The 13,283-nt window shown below is 47.2% G+C and overlaps 1 protein-coding gene across 1 annotated transcript in view; it reads left to right on the top strand.

Annotated features, from left to right (window-relative positions):
• LOC133420897 (NACHT, LRR and PYD domains-containing protein 1-like) overlaps positions 1–10,114 on the top strand; it is a 28,940-nt gene extending 18,826 nt beyond the window's left edge. Inside the window, exons 6-8 of the mRNA XM_061710780.1 lie at positions 85–255; positions 8,767–8,813; positions 8,917–10,114. Of these exons, the coding sequence (XP_061566764.1) occupies positions 85–255; positions 8,767–8,813; positions 8,917–9,473 (775 nt within the window). The 3' untranslated portion in view covers positions 9,474–10,114. The remainder of the gene's footprint in view (positions 1–84; positions 256–8,766; positions 8,814–8,916) is intronic.
• The last annotated feature ends 3,169 nt before the right edge of the window (positions 10,115–13,283 follow it).

The following is a 13,283-nucleotide window of genomic DNA, read 5'->3' as shown; positions in this document are numbered from 1 at the left end:
AACATGCAGCAGACCTGTGTTGTGTGTCTGCAGCAGGACACTTGAGCAGAGGACATGAAGCAGACCTGTGTTGTGTGTCTGCAGGCTGTCAGGCTGTCTGATCTCAGAGGAAGGAAGTTCTTCTCTGGTCTCAGCTCTGACCTCCAACCCCTCCCACCTGAGAGAGCTGGACCTGAGCTACAACCATCCAGGAGAGTCAGCAGGGAAGCTTCTGTCTAGACTGGAGGATCCCCGCTGGAGACTGGACACTCTCAGGTAGGACACCCTCAGGTAGTACACTCAGGTAGGACACTCTCGGTTAGGACAATCTCAGGTAGGACACACTCAGGTAGGACACACTCAGTTTGGACACTCTCAGGTAGGACACTCTCAGGTAGGACACTCTTGGTAGGACACTCTCAGGTAGGACACTCTCAGGTAGGACACTCTCAGGTATAACACTCTTGGTAGGACACTCTCAGGTAGGACTCTCTCAGGTAGGACACTCTCAGGTAGGACACACTCAGGTAGGACACACTCAGTTTGGACACTCTCAGGTAGGACACTCTCAGGTAGGACACTCTTGGTAGGACACTCTCAGGTAGGACACACTCAGGTAGGACACTCTCAGGTAGGACACACTCAGGTAGGACACACTCAGGTAGGACACTCTCAGGTAGGACACTCTCAGGTAGGACACTCTTGGTAGGACACTCTCAGGTAGGACACTCTCAGGTAGGACACTCTCAGGTAGGACACTCTCGGGTAGGACACTCTCAGGTAGGACACTCTCAGGTAGGACACTCTTGGTAGGACACTCTCAGGTAGGACACTCTCAGGTAGGACACACTCAGGTAGGACACACTCAGTTTGGACACTCTCAGGTAGGACACTCTCAGGTAGGACACTCTCAGGTAGGACACTCTTGGTAGGACACTCTCAGGTAGGACACACTCAGTTTGGACACTCTCAGGTAGGACACTCTCAGGTAGGACACTCTTGGTAGGACACTCTCAGGTAGGACACTCTCAGGTAGGACACTCTCAGGTAGGACACTCTCAGGTAGGACACTCTCTGGTAGGACACTCTCAGGCTGGACACTCTCAGGCTGGACACTCTCATGCTGGACACTCTCAGGTAGGACACTCTCAGGTAGGACACTCTCAGGTAGGACTCTCTCAGGTAGGACACTCTCAGGTAGGACTCTCTCTGGTAGGACACTCTCAGGCTGGACACTCTCTGGCTGGACACTCTCAGGTAGGACACTCGGGTAGGACACTGTCAGGTAGGACACACTCAGGTAGGACACTCTCAGGTAGGACACTCTCAGGTAGGACACACTCAGGTAGGACACTCTTGTAGGAAACTCTCAGGTAGGACACTCTCAGGTAGGACACTCTCAGGTAGGACACTCTCAGGTAGGACACACTCAGGCTGGACACACTCAGGCTGGACACTCTCAGGTAGGACACTCTCAGGTAGGACACTCTCAGGTAGGACACTCTCAGGTAGGACACACTCAGGCTGGACACACTCAGGCTGGACACTCTCAGGTAGGACACACTCAGGTAGGACACTCTCAGGTATGACACTCTCTCAGGTAGGACACTCTCTCAGGTAGGACACTCTCAGGTAGGACACACTCAGGTAGGACACTCTCAGGTAGGACACACTCAGGTAGGACACACTCAGGTAGGACACTCTCAGGTATGACACTCTCTCAGGTAGGACACTCTCAGGTAGGACACACTCAGGTAGGACACTCTCAGGTAGGACACCCTCAGGTAGGACACTCTAAGGTAGGACACACTCAGGTAGGACACTCTCAGGTAGGACACTCTCAGGTAGGACACTCTCAGGTAGGACACTCTCAGGTGGGACACTCTCAGGTGGGACACTCTCAGGTGGGACACTCTCAGGTGGGACACTCTCAGGTGCGACACTCTCAGGTAGGACACTCTCAGGTAGGACACTCTCAGGTAGGACACACTCAGGTAGGACACTCTCAGGTAGGACACACTCAGGCTGGACACTCTCAGGTAGGACACTCTCAGGTAGGACACACTCAGGTAGGACACACTCAGGTAGGACACTCTCAGGTAGGACACTCTCAGGTAGGACACTCTCAGGTAGGACACACTCAGGTAGGACACTCTTGTAGGAAACTCTCAGGTAGGACACTCTCAGGTAGGACACACTCAGGTAGGACACTCTCAGGTAGGACACACTCAGGCTGGACACTCTCAGGTAGGACACTCTCAGGTAGGACACACTCAGGTAGGACACACTCAGGTAGGACACTCTCAGGTAGGACACTCTCAGGTAGGACACTCTCAGGTAGGACACTCTCAGGTAGGACACTCGGGTAGGACACTGTCAGGTAGGACACACTCAGGTAGGACACTCTCAGGTAGGACACTCTCAGGTAGGACACACTCAGGTAGGACACTCTTGTAGGAAACTCTCAGGTAGGACACTCTCAGGTAGGACACTCTCTGGCTGGACACTCTCAGGTAGGACACTCGGGTAGGACACTGTCAGGTAGGACACACTCAGGTAGGACACTCTCAGGTAGGACACTCTCAGGTAGGACACACTCAGGTAGGACACTCTTGTAGGAAACTCTCAGGTAGGACACTCTCAGGTAGGACACTCTCAGGTAGGACACTCTCAGGTAGGACACTCTCTGGCTGGACACTCTCAGGTAGGACACTCGGGTAGGACACTGTCAGGTAGGACACACTCAGGTAGGACACTCACAGGTAGGACACTCTCAGGTAGGACACACTCAGGTAGGACACTCTTGTAGGAAACTCTCAGGTAGGACACTCTCAGGTAGGACACTCTCTGGCTGGACACTCTCAGGTAGGACACTCGGGTAGGACACTGTCAGGTAGGACACACTCAGGTAGGACACTCTCAGGTAGGACACTCTCAGGTAGGACACACTCAGGTAGGACACTCTTGTAGGAAACTCTCAGGTAGGACACTCTCAGGTAGGACACTCTCAGGTAGGACACTCTCAGGTAGGACACACTCAGGCTGGACACACTCAGGCTGGACACTCTCAGGTAGGACACACTCAGGTAGGACACTCTCAGGTAGGACACTCTCTCAGGTAGGACACTCTCTCAGGTAGGACACTCTCAGGTAGGACACACTCAGGTAGGACACTCTCAGGCTGGACACTCTCTGGCTGGACACTCTCAGGTAGGACACTCGGGTAGGACACTGTCAGGTAGGACACTCTCAGGTAGGACACACTCAGGCTGGACACTCTCAGGTAGGACACTCTCAGGTAGGACACACTCAGGTAGGACACACTCAGGTAGGACACTCTCAGGCTGGACACTCTCTGGCTGGACACTCTCAGGTAGGACACTCGGGTAGGACACTGTCAGGTAGGACACACTCAGGTAGGACACTCTCAGGTAGGACACTCTCAGGTAGGACACACTCAGGTAGGACACTCTTGTAGGAAACTCTCAGGTAGGACACTCTCAGGTAGGACACTCTCAGGTAGGACACTCTCAGGTAGGACACTCTCAGGTAGGACACACTCAGGCTGGACACACTCAGGCTGGACACTCTCAGGTAGGACACACTCAGGTAGGACACTCTCAGGTATGACACTCTCTCAGGTAGGACACTCTCTCAGGTAGGACACTCTCAGGTAGGACACACTCAGGTAGGACACTCTCAGGTAGGACACACTCAGGTAGGACACACTCAGGTAGGACACTCTCAGGTATGACACTCTCAGGTAGGACACACTCAGGTAGGACACTCTCAGGTAGGACACTCTCAGGTAGGACACTCTCAGGTAGGACACTCTCAGGTCGGACACTCTCAGGTGGGACACTCTCAGGTGGGACACTCTCAGGTGGGACACTCTCAGGTGGGACACTCTCAGGTGCGACACTCTCAGGTAGGACACTCTCAGGTAGGACTCTCTCAGGTAGGACACTCTCAGGTAGGACTCTCTCAGGTAGGACACTCTCAGGTAGGACACTCTCAGGTAGGACACTCTCAGGTAGGACACTCTCAGGTATGACACTCTCTCAGGTAGGACACTCTCAGGTAGGACACTCTCAGGTAGGACACACTCAGGTAGGACACTCTCATATAGGACACTCTCAGGTAGGACACACTCAGGTAGGACACACTCAGGTAGGACACTCTCAGGTAGGACACACTCAGGCTGGACACTCTCAGGTAGGACACTCTCAGGTAGGACACTCTCAGGTAGGACACACTCAGGTAGGACACTCTCAGGTAGGACACTCTCAGGTAGGACACTCTCAGGCTGGACACTCTCTGGCTGGACACTCTCAGGTAGGACACTCGGGTAGGACACTGTCAGGTAGGACACTCTCAGGTAGGACACACTCAGGCTGGACACTCTCAGGTAGGACACTCTCAGGTAGGACACACTCAGGTAGGACACACTCAGGTAGGACACTCTCAGGCTGGACACTCTCTGGCTGGACACTCTCAGGTAGGACACTCGGGTAGGACACTGTCAGGTAGGACACACTCAGGTAGGACACTCTCAGGTAGGACACTCTCAGGTAGGACACACTCAGGTAGGACACTCTTGTAGGAAACTCTCAGGTAGGACACTCTCAGGTAGGACACTCTCAGGTAGGACACTCTCAGGTAGGACACTCTCAGGTAGGACACACTCAGGCTGGACACACTCAGGCTGGACACTCTCAGGTAGGACACACTCAGGTAGGACACTCTCAGGTATGACACTCTCTCAGGTAGGACACTCTCTCAGGTAGGACACTCTCAGGTAGGACACACTCAGGTAGGACACTCTCAGGTAGGACACACTCAGGTAGGACACACTCAGGTAGGACACTCTCAGGTATGACACTCTCTCAGGTAGGACACTCTCTCAGGTAGGACACTCTCAGGTAGGACACACTCAGGTAGGACACTCTCAGGTAGGACACCCTCAGGTAGGACACTCTCAGGTAGGACACACTCAGGTAGGACACTCTCAGGTACGACACTCTCAGGTAGGACACTCTCAGGTAGGACACTCTCAGGTCGGACACTCTCAGGTGGGACACTCTCAGGTGGGACACTCTCAGGTGGGACACTCTCAGGTGGGACACTCTCAGGTGCGACACTCTCAGGTAGGACACTCTCAGGTAGGACTCTCTCAGGTAGGACACTCTCTCAGGTAGGACACTCTCAGGTAGGACACACTCAGGTAGGACACTCTCATGTAGGACACTCTCAGGTAGGACACTCTCAGGTAGGACACACTCAGGTAGGACACTCTCAGGTAGGACACTCTCAGGTAGGACACTCTCTCAGGTAGGACACTCTCAGGTAGGACACTCTCAGGTAGGACACACTCAGGTAGGACACTCTCAGGTAGGACACTCTCAGGTAGGACACTCTCAGGTAGGACACTCTCAGGTAGGACACTCTCTCAGGTAGGACACTCTCAGGTAGGACACTCTCAGGTAGGACACACTCAGGTAGGACACTCTCAGGTAGGACACTCTCAGGTAGGACTCTCTCAGGTAGGACACTCTCAGGTAGGACTCTCTCAGGTAGGACACTCTCAGGTAGGACACTCTCAGGTAGGACACTCTCAGGTAGGACACTCTCAGGTATGACACTCTCTCAGGTAGGACACTCTCAGGTAGGACACTCTCAGGTAGGACACACTCAGGTAGGACACTCTCATATAGGACACTCTCAGGTAGGACACTCTCAGGTAGGACACACTCAGGTAGGACACTCTCAGGTATGACACTCTCTCAGGTAGGACACTCTCAGGTAGGACACACTCAGGTAGGACACTCTCAGGTAGGACACTCTCAGGTAGGACACTCTCAGGTAGGACACTCTCAGGTAGGACACTCTCAGGTATGACACTCTCTCAGGTAGGACACTCTCAGGTAGGACACTCTCAGGTAGGACACTCTCAGGTAGGACACACTCAGGTAGGACACTCTCATGTAGGACACTCTCAGGTAGGACACTCTCAGGTAGGATACTCTCAGGTAGGACACTCTCAGGTAGGACACACTCAGGCTGGACACTCTCAGGTAGGACACTCTCAGGTAGGACACACTCAGGTAGGACACTCTCAGGTAGGACACACTCAGGTAGGACACACTCAGGTAGGACCCTCTCAGGTAGGACACTCTCAGGTAGGACACTCTCAGGTAGGACACTCTCAGGTAGGACACACTCAGGTAGGACACTCTCAGGTAGGACACTCAGGTAGGACACACTCAGGTAGGACACTCTCAGGTAGGACACTCTCAGGTAGGACACCCTCAGGTAGGACACACTCAGGTAGGACACTCTCAGGTAGGACACTCTCAGGTAGGACACTCTCAGGTAGGACACTCTCAGGTAGGACACTCTCAGGTAGGACACTCTCAGGTAGGACTCTCTCAGGTAGGACACTCTCAGGTAGGACACTCTCAGGTAGGACACTCTCAGGTAGGACACTCTCAGGTAGGACACACTCAGGTAGGACACTCTCAGGTAGGACACACTCAGTTAGGACACTCTCAGGTAGGACACTAGGGCTGCAGCTATCCAATATTTTAGTAATCGAGTATTCTACTGAAAATTCCCTCGATTAATTGAGTAATTGGATAAAAAGATATTTTTGTTTAGTTAAAGAGCAATTATAAATATACATTAAAGCTGCAAGCAGCGATGAACGTTCCTCCACCCTTGTGCACCTTCAGGCTGCAGTGGAAGCTTGTATGACTTGATGTAGATTCTTCAGGCTGGACATTTAGTGGATGACACCACCCACGACTCTCTATATCAAACCATTCAAAAGTTATGGCAGAAAATAGGAACTATCAGATATGGACCAATCAGAAGAAGGGGGGGTGTGCTTTTTTGTGTCTATCATCGCCATGGTAACGCTTTTCACAGAGAAAAGTAATGCGCGTCGTCGCAGGATGGAGACGCACATTTTGATGTATAACACACCTGGGTGCACGTTACGGTTCGGGCCGCATTAACGGCTGAAGGAATGGCATACATTGCGCCAAAATTACACGATTAATTCAAAATGGCCGACTTCCTGTTTGGTTTCGGCCATGGCGCCAAGAGACTTTTCTTTAAGTTGCGACATGATACAGGTGTGTACCGATTTTCGTGCATGTACGTCAAACCGTATTGTGGGGCTTGAGTCACAAAGTTTTCTAGGGGGCGCTGTTGAGCCGTTAGGCCACGCCCATTAATGCAAACCATTAAATATCACATTTTCCGCCAGGCCTGGCTTGGTGCAAAATTTGGTGACTTTTGGGGCATGTTCAGGGGGAAAAAAACCCTCATTTCATCGGAAGAAGGAAAAAAAAAAAACCAGAACATTTCCTACAGATACAATAGGGCCTTCACACTGTAAGTGCTCGGGCCCTAATAGGATGTTAGATGTTAATTGACTGTGGCAGGGTGGAGGAGCAGCCACTCAGGAGATTGGGTACAGGTGTATCCAATCAACCTCTCCACCCTGCCTCCCTTCATAAGGAGCAGCTGCACTCCAGAGAGGGGCTGCTGCTGCTGGGAGAAGGTTCTGCTGCGCACGTGTGTCTTGAGTGTGTCTGGAGAAAATAAAGAGTTCCTGCACTGAAAACCTGTGTCCTCGGTCCCGTCGGTCGGCCCCCATAGCACTAGCCCTGCTACATTGACATTACTAAAACTAAATTATATAATCCAGTAGGTTCATGGCTTTGCATTTCTAAACCCTGAACTTACACCAGTCGACCAAATTCACTGCTTTTCCTAAAAAAAACTAAGGATCTTAGCAAGAAATGTTCTTATTTCTAACTTAAAAATGCCATTACACCTGATAACACACATCACTTAAAAGGTGAGGTGTTTTTCCCACGTGTTTCAATTGAACTTTCATTTGTGTCAAGCAAATTTTAAGTTCTAGTTAAGTTTCAAGTTAAAGTCTTGATAAGATTTTGAGTTTTGTGTTCAAAATAAAATTCTGAGCCCTGCTGTATTGGAGCACATTAGCCACCAGCGCTACTTGATGTTTTATCCATCAATGACTACAGAGATAAAACTGAAAACTACCCAGTTAGCTTTAGTACGTTTTTATTATTCACCCTCATCTCTCTACAGCTCTGTGTTTTTACAGATTAAATGCGTTAGACGAATCGACAGTCGTCATAATTAACAGAAACCCAGCCCTCCACAGGGCTAACGTTATGTTAGCAAGGTACCATAACGTTAATATCATTAATTTGCGCTACGTTAACTTATTTTTACCGTGTCTGGGTGACGGTCCTCCCTCTGGGAGTAACAGGGTGTTGGTGGAGAAGCTGCAGCGTTGAGGACGTACTGTTGTATCAGCTCTGTCTTACAGTCAGTACTGGAGTTGAGGGGGGATGAGGGGAGATGGCATCCCCCCTGAAATAAAAACAGTCCAAATCATCCCCCCCTGAAATAAAAACAGTCCAAATCATCCCCCCTGAAATAAAAACAGTCCAAATCATCCCCCCTGAAATAAAAACGGTCCAAATCATCCCCCCTGAAATAAAAACGGTCCAAATCATCCCCCCCCTCAAATAAAAACGGTCCAAATCATCCCCCCTGAAATAAAAACAGTCCAAATCATCCCCCCCTGAAATAAAAACGGTCCAAATCATCCCCCCTGAAATAAAAACGGTCCAAATCATCCCCCCCTGAAATAAAAACAGTCAAAATCACCTCCCCTGAAATAAAAACGGTCAAAGACCCAATCCCAATACTGAGCTGGTCTGACCCTCCTCCTCCTTCCAGGGTGGAGCCTGCTGGACAACGATGGCTGACACCAGGTCTGAGGAAGTGTACGTGTGTTTTTATTCAACCATCTTCACTCCTTCATGAGTCCATCAGTGATCAATAACTGATCAATAATAACTGCAGCTGCTTGTTTGTTCTCTCCATCAGATTCCTGTCGACTCACCGTCGACACAAACACAGTCCACAACCTCATCAAACTGTCTGATGACAACAGGAAGATGACACGTGTGGAGGAGGAGGATGTGGGGGAGGATCAGTCGTATCCTGATCATCCAGACAGGTTTGATCAATATCTTCAGCTGCTGTGTAGAGAAGTTCTGACGGGTCGCTGTTACTGGGAGGTCCAGTGGAGCGGACGTGTTTCTGTATCAGTGAGTTACAGAAGAATCAGCAGGAAAGGAGACTCTGATGACTGTAGGTTTGGAGGAAACGATCATTCCTGGAGTCTGTTCTGTTCTCCAGGTGTTCGGTACCGTGTCCGTCACAATAACAGACCAACATCCACCACCTCCTCATCTCCATGTCCAGACTCTGGCAGAGCAGCAGTTTACGTGGACGTTCCTGCTGGAACTCTGTCCTTCTATGAAGTCTCTGACAGACTGATCCTCCTCCACACCTTCATCACCAGCTTCTCTGGACCTCTCTGTGCTGGATTTACACTCTGGCCCAGTCCTGGTTCCTCAGCGTCTCTGTGTCCAGTTTAGTCTCCAGAGTCTCCGCTCAGAGAAACCGTCTCTGTTGGATCCTGGACTTGGACTCTGGTTCTGGTTCCTCAGAGTCTCCATGATGAAGATGATGATGATGATGATGATGATGATGATGATGATGATGATGATGATGATGATGATGATGATGATGATGATGATGATGATGATGATGATGATGATGATGATGATGAAGATAACAATCACCGTTTGTTTGGTTTTCTTGGTTTATTGTGTTTTTATTTGATATTTTTCACCTGTAAATACTATTATTTACTGGAATGTTGACGTTTGATCATAAATGAGATTTTCATCTCATTATTCTTGTTTTATTCTTGATTCTGACTCTGTCTGGGGGCGGTTTAGAAATGTAAATTCCTCATTCACTGGACCCACAACTTTCACATGCTCATCCATTTTCACTTCTCCGCTACTATTATTATCTGAACTAATTTAAACAAAATCTAAGAAAAATTCGATTATGACACTTGGTTTTCAACAAATTGTAGTATTTTCTCCTAAAACGTGGTTTAGCGGTTAATAAACCATCCAGTTATCAAATGTTCATAAACAGACATAACTGTGCTGGCGTCTGATTTATAAACATCATCATTTCATCTGGAATAACCAGAGTATTAAATATCAGAAATGAATCTTGGATTAAAAACAACATTCTTTCCGTGTCATGGGTTATTCAAAGCTCCTTCTTCCACATGGGGAGGTTTTAACAACATTTATTCTGTGACGCCCTGTTGTCTAGTGAAGTCTTCAGTCGGGTCATTTAACTGTATATTCATGTAACTCGGAGGTCTTTTCACTGTCTTCTTTAATCCCACTGTTTCACTCACATCTTTGTTTCATCTCTGTCCTCCGTGTGTTTTTCTCCACAACATCTGGTTCTCTGTTCGGGCTCAGCAAGCTGCACTTCTGGATGATATTTGTAGGAAAACTGGACCTATTTTGTTTGGCAAATAAATGACTTTTATGTCCAATATGTTATAATATAAAGGAGAATAATTATAAAGTAATCATATAAATATTACTAATATAATAACACAATTTGAATGATTACATGTTTAAACTATTATATGAATGATATTCCGATATTTTAAACATGTATGTTTACTCTGTAAACTGAGTTTTAGTATCCTAAACATTGATTGAACATAAATAGCTGGTGCGTGTGTGTTCATTGCTCCTAACTGTTTATTTCCATCAGAAAGTCCCTGGTTGTAGCTCTGCTGTAGAATCTCTGCTGATAATTATTCATAAGTTTGCAGTGTCAGAACCACATCTGTCATGTTTAGAACAAAGTTTAGAAACATGTGGAAACCAAACATCCATCCGTTCCACGGACTCGCTGCTTCGGATCACGTGGTTCAGTCAAACAGCGACATCTGCTGCTGATTGGACGGACTTGGTGACGTCACAGCCGCAGCCGTGTTCTTTGGCCGTTATTGGAATAAATGTTGTTAAAACCTCCCCATGTGGAAGAAGGAGCTTTTAATAACCCATGACACGGAAAGAATGTTGTTTTTAATCCAAGATTCATTTCTGATATTTAATACTCTGGTTATTCCAGATGAAATGATGATGTTTATAAATCAGACGCCAGCACAGTTATGTCTGTTTATGAACATTTGATAACTGGATGCTTTATTAACCGCTAAACCACGTTTTAGGAGAAAATACTACAATTTGTTGAAAAATTACATTTGGAATCAAGTGTCATAATCAAATTGTACTTAGATTTTATTTTAATTAGTTCAGATAATAAATAACATTTGAAGTTTCAAAACCAGGAACAAAAATAAGAACTTTATTGATCCCACATAGGAGTAATTCATGTTCTATCAGCTATAGAGAACAAGGTAGTGCCGAAAAACAATATATCCCCCCTCACAAAAATAAGAAAAATAGAGAAACATATTCTCTCATTAACAAAGCATATTTTACATCTTTACACATTAAATTACATTTTATTGTTATTGTTATTTTATTGTCTGAAAAATAGTTAAAATATGTTATTTTGTTATTTGAATTTTTTTTAAATTTGTTTTGTTGATAAAAAAATATGTCTCTATTTTTGTGAGGGGGATATATATTGTTTTTCGTCACTACCTTGTTCTCTATAGCTGATATAACATGAATTACTCCTATGTGGGATCAATAAAGTTCTTATTTTTGCCATCTGAGAAAATTAAATATTATATTTGGTCCCTAACTGTTTTCCAAGTATATTAGTGCGTGTGTGAATGAATAAATGAGACGTAAAACGTACATTTCTTTGTAGAAAGACGCTTTATGAGAATAAGTCCATTTACTTGTATTAGGTTGTTTAGCGTGACGTCATTTCTAGGCTGACGTCACGTCCGGGTCCGACCCGGCTTACAGGCATAGCAGGCACCGTTGTAAACAACATGTTTGAACCCGTGAATCTCTTTACTATAACCTCCTTTTTCAGAAAGGAACCATCGAGGGTTAAAAAGGGTCTTAACGCTTTCAACTCGAATAGAGTTATTACAGTTAATACAGAGTTAATACAGTTCCATTGCTTTATTTTTTATTGCACTGTCCAAACTGGTTGCGAACTGGTTGCTGGTAGCGCGACGCAGCGCCGTTTTGAGCTGGATTTCTGTCGGACGCCCTGGTTCTATTTTCTTCCTGTCGCTGGCGTTGAAAGCCGGTTGAAAGCGCTGTAGGAAACAGTCATTTCAATACAAGAACCTCAATAAAGTGTCAGCTGCTGGAGGGAGATCACCAGGGAGCTGGAAGGTTCTGATAAGATAATAAGATATAATAATAAGAATCTTATTAGGGCTTAATTTGTGTCAGATTCTGCTGGAACAAGATCCGGCACCTCCTTTTATCCACATTCCCTTGGTGTTTTATTTCTCATTGAAGTTCATATATCGCCTGTTTGTCTATTTCGGATGCATTTAATCAGAAAAAAAGAGAAGAGGGCCCTTTTCTCTGCGCTCCCGATCTGCTGCGCTGCGCGTCCCCGTGACGTCTCCATCACCAGCGGTTTCCCAAATCCAACTCAGCCTGGATCATTTCTCGTGTCCTCTGCTTTTTCCCCACATCCCAGTAATGATCTGACATGCTGACATGTTTGCTGCGTTTAACACCACGAACACGCCGCTCACTCACGCTGTTCGCTGTTTGATTGCGTCACCACACGCCGTTATTAATTGTTGTTTTTTTTTCCATGCACTTACAGGACCTTTTCTCTCCCTCCCGATGTTCCGGGACCTATATAATAATAATAATAAGATAGTATTTCTTTCTGCCACTTTATTGAGGTTTTTGTGGTGAAATGAGGAGGAATCATAGAGATAACTTCTCATTTCAACTAACTGGATCAGCCGTTCCTCATCCATGATTGTTTCCTACAGCGCTTTCAACGCAAGTGACAGGAAGGAAATAGAAGAACATTTAAATATCAAGCTTTTTTTCTGTTTAGAAAGTACAAACGTAGGAAGATTACAAGTAATCACCCATCTTTTACTTGTCTCTTTACTCTTTTTATTTTAGGAGTTTCTTTCAGGAGTGCACGGGCGGGCAGTCCGGTGAATAAAGGCTGATTTATGGTTACGCGTAAAATCGACGGCGTAGCCTTCGGTGTAGGGTACGCGGCGATGCCCACAGTTCAGTGCGTCGCCGTGTACCCTACGCCATAAGGTCTGCGTTGGTGTAACGTGGAACCATAAATCAGCCTTTTAAAAAGCGAGTTTCAGCTGTCAATCAAAAGAACGTGGGGCCGATAATGCGTTCAGTGTTTCAGGACAGAGCGCGTCCGATGCCACG

The sequence above is a fragment of the Cololabis saira genome, chromosome 20 (assembly GCF_033807715.1).
Source record: "Cololabis saira isolate AMF1-May2022 chromosome 20, fColSai1.1, whole genome shotgun sequence".
NCBI lineage: Eukaryota > Metazoa > Chordata > Actinopteri > Beloniformes > Belonidae > Cololabis > Cololabis saira.
Note: the sequence above shows the minus strand (reverse complement) of the source record. Positions and strands in the feature narration are given on the sequence as shown.